This window comes from Apus apus, chromosome 3 (assembly GCF_020740795.1).
Source record: "Apus apus isolate bApuApu2 chromosome 3, bApuApu2.pri.cur, whole genome shotgun sequence".
NCBI lineage: Eukaryota > Metazoa > Chordata > Aves > Apodiformes > Apodidae > Apus > Apus apus.
The window spans coordinates 72805318-72827978 of NC_067284.1; the positions used below are offsets into that span (position 1 = coordinate 72805318).

General features: G+C 41.3%; 1 protein-coding gene across 1 annotated transcript in view; it reads left to right on the forward strand.

Moving 5' to 3' along the window:
• The first annotated feature begins 12361 nt into the window (after positions 1–12361).
• The window catches only part of EPAS1 (endothelial PAS domain protein 1), a 78267-nt gene continuing 67967 nt past the window's right edge, over positions 12362–22661 (forward strand). Inside the window, exon 1 of the mRNA XM_051612976.1 lies at positions 12362–12772. Within this exon, the coding sequence (XP_051468936.1) occupies positions 12747–12772 (26 nt within the window). The 5' untranslated portion in view covers positions 12362–12746. The remainder of the gene's footprint in view (positions 12773–22661) is intronic.

Sequence of the window (22661 nt, forward strand, 5' to 3'; positions counted from 1 at the left end):
ATCTTAGGCCTCTCCCTCCTCCCCTGTTTTTAGAGGTAGCCACCAAGTTTGCCTCTTCTGATTCTCTGGTTCAGCAACCATTCTGTGTTACCTCTCAAAATAACCATTTGATGTTCTGAGTTTACTTTAGGCCAGTCTTTTAGTATTCTATGACAAATATAAGGTGAGAGTGCTTGACTTAAGTATTCTCTGATTGTTTCTAACCTACAGGATATATAATCCCTGTCACTGGTGTCACTGTACCAGTAGCCAACTCACAGCTGGCTTTGGCAAATGCCAATGCAAAGATAGTGTTAAACACTTCGACCTTCTTGTCATGGACTCAGTTGGCTGATTCATAATTTGAACTCATCACTCATGTTTTTCTAGGTGCTCAAAAAGCTAGTGCAGGTAGCTGCAAAACTAATGACTGATGCAGATCAGGCTATCAATGAGAACTTGCAAGAAAAGGAAATGAAAATGTTAAAGCCATTGGTAAAGCTATGAATGATGGAGCCTATGCTGAGAGGGATTTAAAAATATGGAAGATGAAAACCTTATTAGTTCATTTAAATGTAAGAACAGAAAAATAAGCAGTAACGCTAGAAGGCTGAGCATTTATATTTGTGTTCTCTATTTGAGAGAAGTCCAGTGACATAGAAATCACAGGATGAAATCATAAGTGTTTCAGTATCTCTCATAACAAAGGAGGATACTAGCTAGGAGTTTCTTGACTTGTGTATTGACAGGCTGAAGTGACTTGCATCTGAGAGTTTTAAAACAGCTGGCTGAATGGGTCTCTGTGATACTCTTTTCTTTCCCAAATAGCTATTTAAAACTGTAAAAAGATTAAGAGATTTGACTCAAAACTTAACACGGTATAAGCATTTTTAGAAAGATCAATTGTAGCCGTATTACAGGGAAGATAATGGCACAATTAATATGAAACCTGGTGAAGAACAAACAGATTAACTTAGTGCCACACAGTAGTGTTGTAATGTAAAATACACCCCACTAAATAATACCTTCCTGGAAGGTTTGCTGCCAGAAATCACGAAAGTCTAAGTAACATGTTTTCCTTCGAGTAGAATGTTTCAATTTATGCCATACACCATTTAAATTAGAAACTAGAATGACTCAGTTCAGTGGAAGATACCAAGCAGACTAAAACTATGTGGTCTCAAAACATAACTGCGATAGGGGCAGTTTTTCTAGAAAGGTTTGGAAAAGCTTCATTCTTCACCCAACTCTTGATTACTTCTAACAGCATTCTTAGATTAAACAAAAACTAGCCAGTAAATATTTGCAGCCTGTGCAAAGGCTGAGGAAGCACAAAGTGATGGAGGCTTGCAGCACCTGAAGGAAAGCGGTGGAGATGCTCACTAAGCTGGGCACTGCCACACTCTGCAGTTACACATCAAAGTAAAAATGGAGGCTCTGTTTGTACAGTGCAAATCTGGGGTGCAGTGATTCTGACAGCAGTTTAATGGTCTTTGTCTGGATTACTAACTAAGCCTCAGTATCTGGTATGTTTGTAACTCTAGAGACTCATGTGATCCTTATATTTATGAACTGTAGAATTTCAGGCAGTACCAAAAGAACCTACGCTTGCTCTGTTTTTTACACAGGAGATGCTTTTATGCTGCTTTCCAGTTTGTTCGATATAGAAATTGCAGGAGATCCATCTAGGAATAAAAGAGCAGAAAAATGCCTGTGGAGGGACACAGGGAGAAAAAACCTGCCTGAAGCATAAAGCAGAAAAAAGGAAGTTGACTAGGCTGCAGAGCATGAGCAACTCCCAGGCAAGAGGCAATGAAGTTGAAAAAACTTACTGATTTAAAAAAACTTTTAACATGTTATAGGTGGTAAAAGCCAGGCCATTTCACACAGTGTAGATTTTCCACCAGGAGGATAAAACGTGAGAGCATTTACCAAGAGTTGTCATGGATGCCTGCCAAGAATTATCTAAAAGATACCAGAAAAAATTATCTGTGATATGCTGGTTTATTGGCTTATATTTATGGGTTTATGACAACTGTATTTAATGAGTCTTTCTAAATGGAGCATTTTGAGTGAAAGTGATCTGTCAGTTTGAGAGAAGGATAGTGAGATGGGGAGAAAGCTGCAAAGGAGCTGCATTAGGAGGCAACACTTATGTTGATAGATGGCAGCCAAAAACATGGTATCCTTCCAGTTTCTCTGAAAGGGGCGACTCCTGAGGCAATGCGTAGAGAGCTCTTTGCTTCCTTCCAAACCTCAAACTGCTGAAAATCCCACTTGTTGTTTTGTTACTCCAGAAGAAACAAGTTAGAGACTCCCCAAAATGGCAGAAATAACTCTTTTAAAGGATACTTTAAAGTATGTCTTCTAAAATAGGAAGATTAAAATTACCTCTGCTTTCATAGGGGAAAAAAAAAAAAAAAAAAAGAAAGTTAGAAGATAAATTCCAGAAGAAAAATAAACCAAAACCTTTTTACAAGACATGGAATATTTTGGTCAGCTGGAACAGTACTTCACGGTTCTTTTTATTTTTCCCCATCTTCTTCCTCTTTGTGACTGAAGTTTCCATATCATGAAAGAGGTAGTTCACATACGTTTTCTGTTTGAAGCTAATAGGACCTAACCAACTGTGATGTTTATAGACTAAAAATCTGAGCTAGAAAGTGAAAGTTATCCCACATAAGTGCAGGACCAAGAACATACATGAACCTCTGAGCTCGGTGCTTTGATTCTGGTACTTGCCAGTAACAGTACGTGCTTCATGCCAGGAGTTGAGCAGTGCAACTTCCAGCCTCAATACTTCCATCTCAAGACTTCATAATCTGTGTCTGCTATTTATTAAAGAAATGTATGAGTTTTGACATAAATTACTTATTAATCTCTTGGAAGATTAACTCTCTCTTTAGTTTGCCAGTTTTCATGGAAAAGAACTGAATATTGCTTTGCAGAATAGATGGTTGAGGGTTGTCTTTCTGTTTTCATTATTTTACATTGCATGGCAAGGATACTGAGTATTTTCTGGTATAAATTACTTTAAAAAAAAAATATGTAATATTGTTAACATGGCCTAGCTTATGATTTGAGTCTAAACTTCTGTTTAAAGTGCATGCATTCAGACTGCAACAATTACTGTTTCCATCAAAATTCATCTGTTCACAAGCATCTTCTCTTCCAGAACATCTTTAGGAAATGAAACTACGGAACATAAACAGAGATACTAAAACTAAATAAAATATTTAACAACAACAAAACAAAAAAAGCACAAAGTAAAAGCTGTGCTAATAACATGAACACTGAGTCAATTCAGCTCACTAAAGAACTCTGCTGAAGTCATTTATGTGCCTGTAACTATGGGAATATGCCAGCAGCCTGTGTTAAGCCAAATCGTGAGTATCCAGTCAATGAAGGACTTAAGTTTTTAAGTTCTTTACTGTGTTCAACACAAACCATGGTTTATATAAGTAGGACACCGATTCCCAGTTGTTATCTTGCCTTTGGATATTGCTACGTAGTTTTACTTTCCTGAAAATGTAATATGCACAGACTTTCCAATGCTTTTCTTAGACCCAAGTGCTTGAAAGACTTTTAATAAAACATACATCTGGATAACCAGATGAAGCTCCATGCAGTGAGCATTTGAAAATGTGTAGGTTTCAGCTAAAGCTTTGATATCCAAGCTGGTTTTGACCTGAATAGTTATGATAACAACAATGGGTGCTGTGATTTCAAAATCCTGCTGCTTTTGTTGAAAATTGGTATCAGGGTAGAATCCCACCAGTGATCATTTACCATAATTAAAATAACTTGTGCTGACAATGCAAAATGTCTCAAACTGACTGATGTAGATGCCTTTAGAGTTAATTAGGAGGGGGCTGGATCTTCACAATCTGCACGGATGTGCTGTAGGACTCTCGCAGCAGAACTTCCACCTGCATCTTTGAAAACTTCAGCATGGTGTTCACACTCATTTTTCTCTCCTGATGCAAGGCATGTCTGGAACTCTGCTATACTTGTCTCCAAGTTGGTGACACAGTTCAGGGAGAAAACCTGCTGAGCCTGTCAGGCTGGCCAAGATTTGGGGCTGTACTGGCCTAACATGCTCCGCTATTTGAAAAATGTAATTGGAGGTTTTAGCTCTGTTTATGAAGCCTCTCTGTTTGAAGAGAAAAACAGTTTTTAACTTTGTTGTTTCCTTTTGCTGCTGCACTTACTCGTCTATAGGACATTGTATAAAATCAGCGAGTCAATAACTCCATAGCTTGAGGAAACACTTGTTGCAACTGTTCTGAAGCAGAGGGTAGATGTACAGCTCTAATAAACTTGCAGGAGATGGAGATTCAGAGGTTTTAGCACTTTTTAAAATTAATTTTAATACTGTTGAAAGATAATGTGAGTCTTTGGAGCAATTCCTTTTTCACTGGTAAAGAAAGGAAAAAAAAAACACATATAATGGTGTCTCAGAGTCCATGTTGCTGAATAGAGTTTTCAGATATTTGAAATCTCATTGTAGTTTTCTGTAGCAATGTAAATGAAGAGTAGCTTGGAAGCAGTGACTGCATAAGGGTAGTAATGTAGTCCCCAGCTACATTACTACATAAAATACTCCTCAGCTTTGGCTTTGTAGAAATATAAGTACCTACTCTTGTTAGTGGTACTGAAGCTTAATATTAATTTTGAGTATGCTAAATGGGATGATGAGTTCTTATTTGAATGTGTGTGTTGCAACCAAACTCACTGCTAGATTAAATTATCTTTGGTTCATCATTAATGCTAATTTGCAGCAAGCTCTAATGGTCCTCTTTTTTATTATTATTACAGCTACTGAAACCCAAGGGTTAAAGGTTTGGAGAATCTTAAAGCATTCCCTTACCAAAGCAACTTGCAGTGAAATTAAATCTATTTCTCCATAGAAATAAATGACTTGGTATATAATAGTTGAGGTTACCTCCTGTTTTTATTTTTTTCTTTCTCAGGGAAATGGCATGTTAGCATAAATCACATACTACAGTGTGATGAAGAGAGGCGTCTCTTTGTGTGCACATCCAGGGTCATTGCTGGTAACAGGTTGCCTCAGGCAAAGCATGCAGCACATGGATGTGGAAGAAAAGCACAAAGCATGAGATGGCTTTGGAGAAAAGGGGGGATGAGTATCCAATTCCTTGTCTGCATATGAATCACTTGTACTGTTACCAGTATCTCTGTTATCTCTACTTAAAAGCCTAGAAATATTGCCAAGAGCAGATCTGCGTGATGAACAAATGAATCTTGGAGTGGTTCCCCAAAAGAAAACAAGTTTCAGGGTGAAGGGGAAAAGGATGAATTTTACCAGCACCTTAAGAGTCAGATTGCTGTGATCTTATGGCCATTGAGGAAGCAACTGTGAGCAGCTGGGTTGTCTGGGCACTGAAACTGTGCTTGGCAGGTGCAGGTTGTCCCAGATCTCTTTGAGACCTGAGTTAGGCTCTTGCTCCAGGTCACGCTCTCATGGAAGTTATGTTTTCATCATTAGAGGCTTGGCTACAGTTGCCCACTGTGAGTATCTCTGAGTGCCTCAGATCAGTTAAGGTGTCAGAGTACCTAAGAAACATTTAGGAGTTTTACAGCAGTACTTTTGGGTTCAGATTTCAATTACCAAGAACTTGCCCACTAAAAACTAGCCATTCTTTAGGACAAAAGAAAATTATCTAGAAGTCTGAGAGATCCAGCTATACTGTGTGATTCTTTGAAAGGATGCAGTGAGAAGAAATGTATCTTTTTATGACAGTTTTCTTCTCCCAGAAATTGTAATTTTATTTTATTTTTTTTTCAGGGGCTTGGCATTTGGTATTGCGGCACCTGAAGAATTTAGGGGGGTTGTGCAGTTTTGCAATACTTTGTCAACTTCTTTAGGTGATAAGTGTCCACAAGGTTGATGGGTTCAGCAGCTTGGTTAAACATCAGTAATTTAAGAATGACAGAAAACAAACACTTTTCAAGATCTTCATTAAAACAAATTATTATTTGGTGCATGAAAACGAAGTGCAAATCTATTTGCTTGGATTAGGATTAAATCTGCATCTAGTGCTGGGATTAATAAAGAAGCTCACTGCTTCATTTTCACTCTAACCTGAGTTTTAATTGGGATTATGTTAGAGGCAAATTCAAACCTATACAGAAATTCAGTATAGGCTTGAGCATTGCCTATGTGTCAAGCAAACCCTCTAGAAGTAACCAGAGATTAAAAGATTCAGGAGCTCCATTGCCTGTGATATTTAGTTTCCTAAAATAAAACACGATTTAAAAATAATAATAATAATAAATTTGCTCTACTTAAAACTCAAAGCTCTGCAGTGGGCATGTTACACTGTCTCTAAATAAACATTTGTCAAGTGACTGAACGTTAACTTCTAGACATTGGTATCAGCTTCAGTATTGCAAAAATTTTCAATCACAGTTTCCCGTCTCTCTGGACATTCATCTGGTGCACAGTGGTTTTGCTCCCGTTTATAGTGCTCCTCCTCCTCTGCGATGATAACTGTTTCTTGGGGACAGGAGGTAATGAGTATTAAAAACATTGTTGCAAAACTTGGCTTTTAAAATCCACCCAGAAGAGCAGTTTCCGTTCCAATCTCCTAAATGTTACTGTTGTTTTTTTGCCTTTGAGTAAAATATGCCCCTGGTGATCTTGCGACCACATTTCCTTTTCGGAGCTGCTGTCAAGGAGCAGGAAGAGGCTGCAGAGCTCTTCTGCCTGACACCAGCACTGACAGCTAATGTGGGTAACATAGAGGGTAAGGTAAGTAAGTTAAAATACAATATGAGGTAATAATGAATATCATATCTGTGTAGTGCCTACCTTCTGGAAATATCACAAAAGAATTTCTGCAAATTAAGTGAAGACCATAACTGCTTCATACTTCATTTTTGTTATATTGGACTATTGCTGCATAATATATCAAAATGCAGGCAGTAAGAGACTAGATACTTAGATTAAGCTTACTCATCTTCAGTAGCTTTTAAAAATATGCTGGAGTTTCACTGTGCCTTAAGTTGTTAAGCTTCTGAGTTGTTGCCCTGGCTGCCCAGCAGCTGTTTGCAATCTAGAAGATGAATCCAGGTCCTGCTCAGCTCATGTGTTCAACCCTTACTCTCCACAGGGCAGCTAAAAAAAAAAAAAAAAAAAAAAAAAGCTTTTGAAGGTCAAGGGAAAAACCCAAACCAAAAAACTTCTTCATTTAACAAGCTGTTTTCTCCTTGGTTTCTTGGTTGAGCTTTCCCAGTATTTCAAAACAATAGTTCCCAGTATTGTGACCGGAGTGTTTCACTGTACTTCATCATCAGTTTTCTTTCTAAACTGATTCTATTGCAACACATTGCTATGTTAATTAAACTTTCTGTGTTTTACCATCTTTCCTTGGGATAGGCCTAAGACATCCTCAGCATGTCACTTTGAAAAAGGCTAAAAAGATAAGCCAAGTAATTTTAAGCCTTTTAATATTTACAGGTACATTCCCAACATTTTGACCATCATGTTTTGGTTTGTGTTTTTTTTTCTTTTTCATGGGAGTGTGATGGCTGAGGCGCCTGGAATGTGTCTGCAAGTAATCAATGCCTCAAAAGGCTGGAGCTTATCTGTGAGCCTTGCTTGAAGGTGTGCACTCAGTAGTTGGGAGTTCTCCATGTTTTAATGTATTTCCTCAAAATGACATTTTAAACTGGCTTGTCCAGAATTGTCTATAGAGTGAGTATTGCTTGCTGCCTAGGGTAACAGGGAGAATGTTGTCATAAGTTGTTTGCAATATCTGTTCCTGTATAAGAGCAATATACGTGTCTTAATATATGTTCTTGTACAACAATTCTCACTCTAGCATGAAACTGGAGCAAATGGCAATGAAATCTTGAAGATTCCACATGCACTAGCTGGGGGGAGGTTTCCTATGCTGGCAAGCAGTTGGTGCCACTGTGGAGAAAGGACACAGCTACTGATATGGCAGGAAGCTCGGCTATCCTAAGACACAGGCGCACACCTGTAATTTTGAAAGAAGGTGCGAGTGAGTGTAAGTGATGGGTTGCACAGAGAACAGTAATTTTTTTGCACCATGGTTCAGGCCTTTTTGTTAGTAGTCCTCACTTTCTCCCACAGACATCTTGTGTTTTATCTGTCTTAGAAATGTCACTTTCTCTCTGCTAACGAATTAACATGAAGTTTGGTGGTTTTCTGTGTAATTTGCTGTTGCCTGTAATAAATCTTTTGTGCTGTAACTTACTTAGTCTGGTATGAGTAAGTGAAGATTTCTGTCTCTTTCCTTCAAAGGATCAGCTGTGTTGCAATAACAGGGCTCCCTTTTCTCCCCTTCCCATAATGTCATTATTTGTTATTACAAGCAACAGCTTTTTTGCTGTCATACTTCCTTACAGCACTGGGGAGCCAGAAAAAGAAGAAAATTAACAGGGTTTATTAATTAAGCTGAAATGCCGCATTGTCTCAACAATCTGTTTTTAATAGCTGTTTTTAATTTTAATAATAATGCCTCTGCTGCAAGGAGTGGAGTATCATGTGTTCTTCTTACTACTCTGCTGAACAGTGTTGAACTTCTGTATGTTTTACCAATACTCTGCGGTCAGTAGAGGAACCAGTAGCACGCACACATAAAACAGGGTACTAGAACTCCTTTCACCTCACTCATGATGTCTACACCTATTCAAACTGGTGCAAGTGCTGATTTGGATGTCTGATTACATACATATGCACCCCTTGAGAAAGTGCAATGTAGCATAACTGGTCCTAAATCAGTGGTATGTTTCGGAACAAATGGCAGCCATCAGGAGCTTGCCTGCATCTTTTTTGGGTGATCGGGTGTTCCTGCCCAGGAACACCAGAAGGGTGAGCTGAGCACCAGGGGCCAAATCATTACCATGTGCAGATTTTCTGGTTTCTCAGTATAGTTTAAACTTACGGATGGATCATGAAAATTGCTAACATGTAACTGCTTTATTTTTCACAGAATCACAGAATGACAGAGTGGTAGGGGTTGGAAGGGACCTCTGGAGATCATCTAGTTCAACTCCCCTGCTAGAGCAGGATCACCTAGAGCAGATTACACAGGAACACATCCAGGCAGGTTTTGAATGTCTCTAGGCTTGGAGACTTCACAGCCTCTCTGGGCAGCTTGTTCCAGTGCTCTGTTACCTGCAGAGTAAAGAAGTATTTTCTTATATTTTGGTTAAACCTCCTGTTTACCAGTTTGTGACCATTGCTCCCTGCTCTGTCACGGGACACCACTGAGAAGAGTCTGGCCTCATCCTCCTGACACTTGCCCTTTACATATTTACAAGCATTAATGAGATCATCCCCCCTCAGCCTCCTCTTCCCTAAGCTAAATAGACCCAGCTCTCTCAGCCTTTCCTCATATGATAGATGCTCCAGTCCCTTAATCATCTTGATGATCCAAGTCTTCAGGGTTTTTTTTGCCTAGAACCTCGTACAAAGGCAGCTGACATCAACAGGTCCCCTGTCTACTTGAAGAGCTCTTCAGGAACAAGTATCTGCTGTCCTGGAAAATGTTAATGAGTCATTTCAAAGACCGTATCTGAAAGTTGCTTTTAGGAAATAAAATAACTTTCTGTTCCTAGAGCATCTCTAGAATAGTTCACATAGGAGCAATGTGGGTCACCTCATATAATTTTGAGAACAGAGTGGACAACATAACCACTTATATTTTCTCTGACTATCAAGAATAAGGAAGCCCTGTTTGCTATGTTGATTCTTCTGGAAACCTGGATGGTGGTGGGAGGGGGAAGACAGAAGGCAACCGCCACAAAGGTCAGCTCATGAAGTTCTGGGTTCTTTTCCCCTTTCCATGAGCTATTCTCTGAATTACACCTACCTTTTCTAAGCTAAGTATAAAATGTGGAAAATAAGAGATAAAATGTGAGGAGTAATATGGGAATACAGAACAGAAAGAGCCTTTGCAATCATGATAGTAATTGAGAGGACAAACTGTGCTTACTGTCAGTTTAAGCTTTTTCTTGGCTTTTCTGGCAGTTGTCATCTCCTGCAGATTAAATAATGCACCTTTGCAGACTAAATGCACTCACTGTGTGGCTCCTATCAAAGCTTCTGAGTTGTCTAAGATTAGAGAAAGTCCACCTTAGGGTGGATACTGCTGTTAATAAATATTGACTGACCATAAAGGAGATCAAAGCAGCAATGAGGTGCATTTGAGAATAAAACTGTGTAATTCTCTTTACAGTTCTCCAGCAAGGAAAAAACTTTCTGCATCCTTGTAGTTGTTGTGGGGTCCTTTATTGTCACAGAATGAGTCAAATGGAATGACAGTGCTATTAATAATATATTTGATCTTTCCCTCCCTGAATAGTCATGGGACAGAGAAGGAATTAACAATTAAAAGTACAGTCCAGAAGAAAGATAATTTGTTTTCATTGTGGTTATGATGAAGAGCTCAGCTGGCAGAAAAATTAGTATAGAGAACTTCAGGAGCTGAAGCTGTGAGGGAGCCATAAGAATCCCTTGGTCTTGCTTCACCTTCCTGATGCAGTAGCAAGATTCTTGTTTTGCTGGGCACTGACCTGTTTGAAGCCCACCAGTCTGTCTTCACAGAGGAGGACAGGTGGTGGTTTTTCAGTGGTGCTTAGATGTGATTTCTCCTGTTGTGAAAGCACTTTCAGGCCTCGCTGGTCAGGAGAGCAAGAGATGTAGACTGTTAAACTACACTACATCCAGGAAGGCAGAGACAACAAGAGTTAGGCCAATGGGCTAGACCTGAGATATTTTAAATTTACCGAGTGTCTTAGATTTAGCCAATTTGAATGCTTTTGTTGTCTGATTTTTTAAGTCAAATTGTTTATCCACGTGAAGAGCTTTAAGATACAGCAAGGAGCATTGACAACAGCAGAGATCAATGAAGGACAGAGAGCTCTACCTAATCTAGGAAATGAGTGACTTGGCTCTTTGATCCTATTGCATTCTCTTATTCCCAGAAAGTTAAATTTAGTCCTGCATACACAAATTCTGTTTGAGTAAGTTTACTTAGGTTTTAAATGTTTGCGGGTTTCTTTTGTTTAGGTTCTCTTGTATAACAAGAAAAAAACCCCAACTGTTACCACGTAATTAGGCTGTTGCTGTGTAAGCATGTGTAGCTCTTTTCAGGCTTGAGAGCAGAATATGCAAATTCAAAACCAAATGCATTTCTTTAAACATTCATATTGTATAAAATAATAAAACTTCTGACCCATTGTACACAAACCAGCCTATGAGAGGGCATAGGGAAATTGCTTAGATTTGAATAACCAAGAAATAAAAGCAGTTCGGCTCATTTTGCCTGCAGCACTTCCATTTTCCAGAAGTACAGGAAACTTGGTGCTATTTAATGCAAAGGTGTGCATTTTGGTTTGAGATGTAAAGATGGTAAGCCTCAGAAAACATGAGGAGGAGACTGCAGTTTCTACTGTGATGGAAAACAAAGTCAGAAAAATTATCGTTGTCCCTTGTCCAGCCAGGTTAGTTGCTTTGTTACAAAATAAAAATCAAAGTGAGGGTTCCTTTTTAGTTATTTACGTTGCTCTTAGCTGCAGCAAACCATAGCAGGTGCTAGCAAGAGATCAGCTTTATCACGTCTTGCCACACTGCTGTGTGTTGACTACCGAAAGTTTTCAAAGTGCGTGAATGGAAATAGGCAGTGACGTAGAAAATAAAATAAAATTGAAACCCCGGGGTGGGGAAGGCAGTCCCAGCAGGGGGTCACAAGTGCGGTCCCCCCGCTCCTTCGCACACCCCTCCAAGCCCGAGCGCTGCCGCCAGCCTGCCCCTCCGTGCGCGGCTGGTACCGAAAGCGGCGGGGCTGGCACCGCGCGATTCCGCACGCCCGGGAGAGCTGCCGTGCGCGGTTCAGAGCAGCGCGGCGCTTGTTGCGACTGCCAGCCGGGCAGGGGACTGGCTGACTACTATTTATTTTTCAGTTGTGTTTCTAATCACACGCTCCCCCCTGCCCCGGGCTGCGTTGGACACGCCAAGAGGCGAAGGCAGGGCCGCCCCCCATCTAGCTAAGCAGGGACCCAAGCCGGGTCCCGAGCAGCTCCGTAGCTGCTCCGTGGCCGGGGGCAGGTGCTGCGACCTGCCCCCCCGCCCCCAAGACCGCCCCGACACGGAGCGCCTTGTGGGGTGAGGAAAAAAAAAAAAGGGAAAAAGTAATACAGAATTTAAATGAAATAAGTCAAGCGGCTGAAAAAAAAACAACAAACAACAAAACAAAACGCAGCGGCGACGGAGGGAGAGGCGTCCCGGGGCCGCGGGCGCAGTGCCCGGCCGTAGCGGCGCGGTGCCGGTGGGGCGGGGGCGGCCCCGCTGACCCCGCGGTGCCGAGGCGGGGGCGGGGAGGCCGGGGCGACCCGCCGGCCCCCATTGGCGGGCGCGGCGGCGGCGGCGGGGCCGGGCCGAGCCGGGCCGGGGCCGGGACGGAGGGGCCGGCCCTGCCCCCGCGGCCGGCGGCGGCCCAAGGTTTAAAGTGAGAACTTTCTGCAGGCGGTGCCGAGCCGCTCAGCCTGCCGCCCAGCCTCTCCTGCCCCGCAGTAGCAGCCGCTGCCGCAGCCTCCCCCGGGCGGGCCGTACAATCCTCGGCAGTGTCCTGAGACTGTACGCCCGCCTCGGGGGCGACCCGGCTGAACCCAGCTCCCGACTGCCCGCCCGCCCTGCCGGCCGCCGCCTCCCGCGGGCAGGTGCTGAACCCGCCGCGGCCCGAGAGACGGCGCAGGAGCCGGCAGCCGCCGCGATGACAGCTGACAAGGAGAAGAAAAGGTGAGGGGGCCGCTGGCGAGGCTCCGGGCTGCAAGGGCTGCTTCGTCCTCCTCCGGCTCCCCCTGGGCCGCGGCAGCGCCGTGCCGCCCGGGGCCGCGGCGGGACTGCCGCCGGCGGGGCTCCGAGGGCGACGGTGCGGGCGGGACGGCGCGGCCTCGCTTCCCACCCTCGCGACTGTGCGGGGACCAGCAGCGGCTGCGGTGGGAGCCCAGACCGAGCTTCGGCTGGCGAGGCAGCAGCGCCGGGCTCCGCCGGGGCAGAGCGGAGCCGCTCCCGTCCCGGCCGCCGGGGCCGGGGAGCGCCCGCCCGGGCCCTGCGCCCCGTCGGGAGGCACCGCAGCCAGCAGCGCCCTGGGAGCCGCCGCTGCGGGAAGCTGCCTCGGCCCGCACGTCCCGCGCGGCTGCCGCCACCCGCAGCGCCCGGCCCCCACCTCGGCCGTGCCCGGCAGGGGCTGCGGGCGGGCAGGTGCACCCGGAGGGCAGGGCCGGGGCGGGCCCGCCGCTCTTGCGGGATAATTTTAATGCACGTTATGGCAGGGCTTATGCGCTTAGTATCAACCAGGACCTTGTTATTAGGAAATTATTTATCAGTGGAGAACGGGTGCCTTAAAGGTAGCACCCTTAGTAAAACGCGTTTCGTAATTGAAAGGGTCTGGATGTAATTGACGGGCTATGTACACGCTTACTAATGATATAAAACGACTACGTTTCGACACGTCCTGGCTGCAGCTCGAGAAGCCGGCCGCGCTACGCGGGGCACTCGTATCCCGCGCGGTTCGCGAAGTTCCTCAAGTGTCCGCAAGTTTTCCTAGAGGGCCGGGAACTCGAGGAGCGCCGGGCTCTGCCAGGTGCCGCTGGTTGGTGAGGATGCGAAACCAGACCTTTCCATGTTGCCATAATGAACCTTCCAGGGCAAATCGAAGTAACTTAGTCGTTTCTTTGCCGTTGAATCAAAGAGCGTATGTTCCTGTTGGTTCTTGAAGCTGAATGTCAAAATAAAACTCGGGAGCCGTAACTCAGAAGTTCCAGGTGTGGGGATTGAGGAAAGAAGTGTCAAGCCTGTAAACAATTTATGTGGATGAGTGAGGGCGCTGATACGGCAAAGATTAAGCAAGTGAATAAAGGTTCACGAAGTCTCGTAACAGGGTCTTTATTCAGTCTGTTTTATGCAGCAGGCGGTCACAAGGCTGAGTCTATTATTGACTCAGGTTGCTGCTCTGGCTATAGACTATGTTCATAAACAATGTGATTTACAGACCAAGAATTTTATCTCGTTATTTGTCATGTGTGCTTTCCAGCTGATGTTGCACTAAACTTTAGCACTCTTTTTTGGTTTGTATAATAGCTTCTTTTTTATTGAGTCACCCTATGACAATGTAATATGGGAAGTATTGCAGCATAAAACGTAAAGTTTTCCATGAAGCTAGCCTCAGTTTATCAAACACTACTGTGTATTAAGGTTAAACAATTGCCTCAAGTATATTTTGTTCTAGGTATCTATCTTCTGTGCAGGGTATAGAATATGGGTGCATAGTATGGTACAATGCAGTTATAAAAATGTGCTACATAGTTTATAGGGATAAGAAGAATGAAGTAGTTTACCTACTGAAAATATACTGCATTCATTGTATCATTTTTTTTCTACTAATCTCTTGACACAGAGAGGGACTGAGCACTGTCTAATCTTGCAGGACAACACATAGAAGTACTTTGTGAAAATATTCTTCAGATAAAACACAGAAACTTCATGGGACTGAAGTCTGAGTGCTAATCCTGACTCTTGTCACTGATTTTATGTAAACATTGACAGTTTTCTGTCTCTCTCAGAAGCAGGCTATTACCTGGCTCATGGGAATGTTCTGTAAATTAATGTTTGTGGAGGAACTGGGAGAGTATCAGATGAGGGACTTAAGATAATTTTTGTGCCTCCCTGTCTGTGCATGTATGTGTGTCCCTACTGCAGACATACCCTACGTAGCATATTAAGTAAGATGATGATGATTATGATGATGATGATTATTATTAGTCTAGTTTTCCAGTACTATTACAGAATAGATTTATTACCTGGAGTTCAACAGTTGTTGTATTATTTACTTGATCTCTATCCAGATATGCAGCTAGGAACTCTAAACTGGCTCTGTAATAGCATATAAAAATCAATTTCAGGGAGAAAAGGTGGTGAGGGTAATCTAGTTTACGGGATTTGCTGGCAGCTCTGGAGCATATGTTTAGAGGAGCAGTTCTCTTACTGTCAAACAGATGCTGTATGGAAGGTAATGTTTGATTCTTTTAATGGTCTACTTAAGTTGAAGAGCATCCTCAGGTTCTCATTTGAAGCTCTGTCTTTCAGCAGAAAAGAGAAGTTACTTCCTTTGAAACAAATGTTCTAAACACATTCAACAGGCTGATTTCCCACATATAAAATTAGTCCAAGATACTGAGTTGAGATTAATATGGTTATTTTTTTTAACTTAGTTTAAAAAATATCATTCTCTACACTGTCTTAAATACAAAGTCTGATGTGTCCTAGAATGCCAGTAATTAGAAACTGAGAGAAGGAGGATTAGAAAGCTAAAACATATTTTAGGACAATGAAAGCTCAGGAAAAACTATCTGTGACCATTCTGCAGCAGAATGACAGTAAGTAGGTGGGTCCCAATCAAATTAGGGCAGCCTTGTTGAATATCTTAGTGTGCTTTTTTTTCATTATTTAGTTGTTGAGTGTTTCAAAATTATTTGAGGGGCATAGCTATTTTATTAGGAATGGATGGTGTGTTAATTGTGTACCCAGAACAGTCCAACAGAGTATGTTAGAGAAATTTGAAACCAGGCTCAGGGCAAATCAGGTACCACTGAGTAGGATGCATCATTTAGCTTCACCGTTTCAATTGTGCTGTTTGAGGATTTTTGTGTTTTTTTAACAGCAGTATGGAAAATAAACCAATTTTGCAGCTCAGGGAGGTTCTGTACTACTTGTCCCCATATAATTACACAGTACTGTTTTGTGATCCAAAGGATGTAGTCTTACATAAATCCATGTAACTACTTCTGGTCCAGACAGTAAACCAACAGGATTGCTTCCAGTTACTGACCAGGTAACTGACAGCTTTCAATTACCCTTTCACTTTGGGCTTTATTAGACATTGAGCCCCTCTAATGAGACACTTTGTACCTCAATTTTCACTGACCTTTAACTTCAGGAGAGTGATTCTGCCAAGCTGAGGTCACTCTTGGCTCCTCTGTCTCCGGATGAGGAAGTGGTCCTGACTGCACTGCTTTCCAGAGCTCAGGTAGTCCCTGGCTCTTAATGGCTGCAGTTCAGATGCCAGGAAATGTGTTTGGATGTGCCAAGGTGTTAAACTGCAGGTTTCAGGAAATGTATGGTCTCAGTTTTGTTCTTCCCAGTATGCTTGCTGTTGCAAGTTATATCACTATTGTCAGGTATACTATCCCCTGCCTGTTTTTCTGTGATGGTTGTGAATTAAGATGACCTAGTCCATCCACTTGCCAACTCAGGTTGTTCCTTATATTCTTGTAAACCTCATTTTAGATACTTCAGCTTATGGAGTTTTGAACACTCTCCTTTGCAGAGTAATAATAAATTTTAAGTTTTCTTATTGCCCAACATGTTCCCATGCATAGCCCATATATTTAATTTCCTTATGTTTGCTTTTATGTTAACATCTGCCCTTACAATTTTTTTCTTACTTTGAGTTACCAGAAGAAAATGCAATCTCCTGAACCCATGACGAACGATCTTTTGAAATTGCCTGTTTAGCACGTCCATGCCATGTTAACATTGAGAAATTTGGATTTTACACACCCGACATGCACATGCTTCATAGCTTGCAAGTCTTATTGAATGATTGGCCAGTCGTACTCATCCTACATTGATTTCACCCATTTTAGTTTCTGCATTCACCCCCTTTGCTGTATTTCTACAGATGGGTAAGGGGCCACATGGATGAGGAATGACAAGGCTGGACATGTGCCCTGATGTCTGTCTTTGCCTCCAATAGCACATAGCAGAGGTCAGGCTGAGTTCTGACTTGACACCCTAGCCTACTTGGAAAAGCCTGACTTCTGCTGTGGCTTCTCCTCTGTAGAGCAGGATCATTTAAGCTTAATGAGGGCTGTAAGGCTTTCACTGTGGGAGTGGTGTACAAGGGCTTCCTGGTGTGTGCCACCCTCCTAAAGGTATCTGAGGATCTGTGCTTTGGCTACTGCAAGGACTGGGTCTGCTTGTATTTAGCACTGAGTCCAAGAGCAAGATAAAAATCAAGACCCCTTAGTATGCAGCACCTTTCTTTGGCATGTCCTTTTCAGTTCATTTTCTGATGTTGGTCATCCAGTAGCATGTTTATCCTGTGTGGGTCATTGGGAATATCTTGCATGTTGGAAGTACTCTGCTAGCAGGAGTTTTAGGATTATGCTGCTAAGTTAGGGGACCCATCATGAGGGCTAAAAATGGATCTCTCTGCTTTTCTATAATGTATTTGATTATGATGGGTTTATAAACATTAAGGTTTTTTAGTTTCATATTCCAAGTTGGAACTGCTGTTAGATGTAGTGGGGGAAGTACTCTGCAAGTGTTAAACTTTTTGCTATTTTTTCAAATGGATATTTGAAAATATTTTCAAACCTTTTTAAAACTGTGATTTAGCAGAAACATTAGAGTTGGGAAATGAGCAATGCAAAGGCAGTTCATATTGAAAAATAATGTGGATATATAGAATGTTTTTATTCCTCTAATGGTATTTATGAAATACTATTCTGTTAATTATGCCAATATTCAGAGTGTTATGGGCATCCTGGAAGTTACTCCTAGTAGCTGGCACAAGGTTGACAAAACTCTTCTCTTAAATTAGGCAAAAATGCAAGTATTATTATTAGGCAGCTGGCAATTTTTTTTTTCTTATTTATCAGTCTTGTGCTCCCTTTGCTTAAAGGGAAATATAAAAAAGTAATTATGTGCTGAGGATAAAATCTTGAATGCTTATATGAGGGAAAATAACAGCTTTCTTGAATTTACAAGGCTACTTTTCATGGAGACTCTGAAATATGTAAAATAGGAAACTATTTTACATGCATTTGGAAAGTAGATTAATGAAGTACAGTAGGCCAACTGGCTCATAAATAACTGATGTTCCAAACTCTCATTTAATTACGCTTTTTACTTCTTGAGCTGAAATCTAATTATGATTTTGGTTCTTTTTTTCTGTGGCTTTATTTAGGTCCAGTAAATTTAGCTGAAATAAAATCTACTGTAATACATCCTGATTAAATGTGCATATTTACATCTTAAAACAGTTAGACTTATAATTTAATTTCCTTGACTGTTATTACAAAGAGTTTGGAGTAGGATAACGTATGCATTATGTTTCTCTCTCCCTTGCATTACATGACACAGCAAATTTTGAATACTCCATTCCATTTTGCCAGAAAAGAAGCAAAGTTGCTTTAGTTGAACAATCATGTCTAATCTTCAGGCAAAGAAGTGTCCTGGTGTTGACCTTCCTCTGTGCACGAATATGTGGAATCTGTGGTTTTCTTTGATTAAGGGAATGTTTGGGGTATTGCCTCCAAAAAATTGTTTGAAAAATTCAGAAAGTTTATAAATGCTTTATGTTAGCCTGTGGGTTTGTGATTAATGCTGTCTTATTGCAGCTTTATGAACAAGTTTGGTGCATCTGGACAGGAGGAAGAACTACTTTTCCTATTTTATTTTTGTTCTTAAGTGGGATAAAACCAGGACAATACAGCTCCTTAGCCTTTTTCATTCCTAATGTGAATCTGTTGTACCCTTGCTTCTACAAATGCTTCTTCATTCTGTGGTGTATGCATTTATATATTTCAAGCAAAGACAGTAATGTGTGTTTTAATCTCAAGCACTTGTGGAGTATCTGTAGAACCAAGGTGACTGTTTCCCCAAAAGATTTTGACGACTTTTTGGTGTTTCTAAGAAGACATGAGATGTAAACGCACGTCTTAAAATGCGTCTTGCCCATGCCTTGCCCTCACTTCTTGAGGCCTTTCCCTAAATCCCAGCTGTGATCTACATGAATGAAAGCCTCAAGCCAGCAAGCAGACAGGCTGTAAAAGCAGGATTTCGATGGAGAGAACAACCGGGCTGTGGCCATTTATGGGATTTGGCTGGGGTTTGCTTGTTTTTTTACTATATCATCAGTAAGCGTAAGAGTTATTGCCCCGTGGTGATCTTAAGATAACTCACAGTAACTAATACATCTCCTCAGCTATTTTTTCCCAACTTGGTGTCGTGGTGATTAGGTCACCATCTGTTCTATAAACACAGTACTTATTTTACAGTGTACCAAGATGGTGAGGTCAACAGTATGACAATTTCCCCAAGAGTATGTGCTTCAGTCCCTCAGATCTGTGAAATGAAGGATGTGTTAATAAAATTGGTCATGGGCAGATGGTGCTATTTCTTACCAATCTGGGCTCATGTCAAACCTACCTTAAATTTCTTTGAATTGAAACAAGTCTTTCTGCTGGGTGCTCTTATGCTGGCCTTTCGCTCTTTCCTGCTGCAGGGAGGGTTGCACCCATGACCAACAAATATAGTGAGACACCGTTTCTCACCTTCCATGGTGCCTGCCTGCAACCAGTGCAGCATCATAGCTGTCTTGCTGCTTTTGGCCTGGAGGCTGTCCCTGAAAGCCATGGCCACAGCAGCAGGGGGCTGTGGGGTGATGGTGCTTGCCCAGCCTTGGGTCCTGTGTTCTAGTATGTTGCCTTACTATCTTCTTTTTTTTTTTTTTTTTTTCAACATAGAAAAGCCACGAGGACTGAGTCTTACAGTATGCTCTGACTCAATTTTTTTGTTTTCTGAGAATCACTCATTCCCGGTTCGTTTCATTTCCGTCTCCACAGCCCTGGCAGAATAGAAAGCTGGAGCACTGCAGCATCCCTTTGTGGGATGACATGAATTACTGTGTACGTTCAAGTACTTATACAAATAACATTTTGGAGCTAGAAGAGTGTGAGGATTCTGACCCTCTCTTTTTGTTTCAGGAAATTGTATTATCTAAGGAGAGGCTAAAATTAGAAGCAATATAGGGAGGGTTGGTGTTTTGTTTTGTTTTTTTTAAACTGAGCAACTCTTGTAATGGATGAATCATATGGGTGTAACTTATGGCACTTGATAGCAAGCAGTCAGTCTGAACGTATATATGTAATAAGATTACCAGAATCATTTAGAAACTATTTGAAACTACTGAAACGTGAACCTAATCTACTGTAAATATTTGTTACTCATTATCTAATATATCAAAATACATTTGGTTAGAGTTAGGCAAATGAAAAAAAAGATATAAGGTGCATGTTTTGAACAATGGGTTGCTGAACATTGGAAGAGCTGCATATGCAATTAGTGGAGTGAGTATTTTCTATTAAATATTTTACTGGAAAATTAATTTTCTAGTGCACAGGGGAAACGAGCTAGTGTTAGACTAAAATGAAGGGATGGGAGTGAGAAATCGTACAAAAAAAAATTGAGAGCTGAAACATATTAGATTTGGGTTCATTTTAGTAAACTTTCTGAATTCCTGTGTTGTACAACATTGTTAATCTAATACTGGATGTTTTAAATTTCGTTTGAATGAGACTTAAGTAATATTTAGACTCTTTTTCATTTAAATATTTAATACTTTTTTCTTTTCTGGTGATTGACTCAATTGGGTTTTTTCCAGATCTTCTTTGCTTTATTGAAAACCATGAGACAAATACATGAATCTGGTTTGATGGCCTGACCTGAATCAAGTTCCTGTCGTCTTTTCAGGAAGACTCTCTATAATTTTATCTGATAAAACAAAATATTAAGTATTTCTTTTACACTGCTCGTTAAGGCCTTGAACTCAAAACAGTCCCAGTCTTTAAAAAACTGCAGTTGCTTTAAGTTACCAGGTCTGATGAAAATATTTAGTCATCTGTGGATTGGGTTAGAAAGGAAGTGTGATTCCACGAGAAGGGTCTTTTCTAGTTTTAGTTATGTAAACAGCTTTTTTTTAAGACAGTAGTATAATTTAAAACATAGCAATAAAGGCCCTCTCCATCCTCTGCCCCACATTATTACCTCATGATACTGCAAACAAGAAAGTAAAATTCAGGAGAGGTGGAAACAGCATGTTGCAGAATTTCTAAATTGGTTGTTCTCAAAGGACTGATAATTTTAGAGTCACGTTCTTTAAAACCTGCTTACCTATGTTGAGAGATAGAAATGTTTGCCTTTCCCAGGAAAGCTACTGCTTTAAGTAACAGATATTACTATATCTTGAAATACAGTGATTCCAGGTGATATCCACCTTTGGCCTGCTACATGTATTTTCTTTAGGTAGTCAATTTTCAAGTCCCTTAGTATATATTATTTAATATGCACAAGGTGATTTGCTGAATGGCTTCAGTTTAAGAAGCACTTATTTTCTTAAAAGACCAGAGGCCTTATGAACTTTTCAAAATCTTAGCACTGGGAAAAATCCATTAAGAGCTGAAAATTATGTTCCAAATAATCTAATTGTGTTCAAAGGTTACTGTATTTTCCTTTAAGATATATTCAGGTGCTTGTAAGATAAATATTTGCTTGGGTAATAAGCTGAAGGAAGTATGAAGTGGGATGGTTATTAGGCAGTTTTTATAAAGGTGGTGGAAGTAGCTTAAAGGACATTCCTTGTCTTCAGTTTCAGGCATTAACATATCTAAGGCCTTTACTGCCATAAAAAGGTACTTAAAGTCTTGGTATCACTGTTGTCTTCGCACTTGCATTTGTAGGATAAACTACAAAGCGATCCTATTCAGTCATTGTGTTGGGGACATTCTCGTGGCTGGTGTTGGTCTTCTGAGCCCTGTCCATTCACAATTGTATCACCCTGTCTGCCAGTAAATTCTTGGTGTTATTGGCTACTTGTCACAGTAGTTCAAAGAACTTCATGACATTAACAAACATCAACAAAACCCACCACCCCTCTCTTTATTTCTACATTTCTAAATGGACAATGTTGCTGTGAATGTGCCAGGCTTTTAGCTCTCATGCAATTTGTATCCAAAACATGTTGCAAGTACCAGAATGTCTTCTGTGATCATATGTGTTCTTGTGCCTAGTTAGATTTTTATATGTCATGATGATAAAATAATGTACTCATCTGCTGATGGCAATGGCAGTATCTCCAGACTCTGTTCAGCAATTATGGAGAGTATTGACTTGAAGCTGACATGAAGCTTGCTCAGAACAAAAATGGTTTTTAAATGATCCATGAAATGGTAGCATCATACATACAGGTGTGAGAAGAAATTCAACATAAGGTGGCTTTATTGTGCCATGATTCCTTAGGCAGTATTCCTCTGCAACAAAAGAAAAACAATTAACAACTATGGCTATATTCCACTCCAGAAATTTTACCCGGGACTCAGTTCCCTCCAGTGTGTTTCAAAACCTGTGAGAGAAGACTGGTGGAAATGCTTATGGTATTTTCCCTGTAGAGCTTTTGCCAGACGATTTTTCTGGGAAGGATGCATTTGACCTCTTACTGGATGGGGTGAGCCTCTGGAAATGGCCTTTGCACGTTGCCCTCACCAGGAGGGGAGAGCTGTCTTGGCAGAAGCAGCAGGACTTTGCTTACTGCTGGCTCAAGCTGCCCCTGGGTTTTCTCATCCCTCCTTAAAGGGAATCTCTGTTGTAAAGTAAACCCATGACAAATGTAGCTCTTGGTTTACTTCTTCCAGTATATCCCCGTATTGACCCAGGGATCTTTTAAACTGAGTCATGTACTTTGGGGAACACAAAGAGAAGGAATTTGCAAACATTTTCACGTGAGGTGACTTCTGCTTGTGGAGGAGGAAGCCATTACCCCACCTAGCCAAGAAGAGAATGCCTG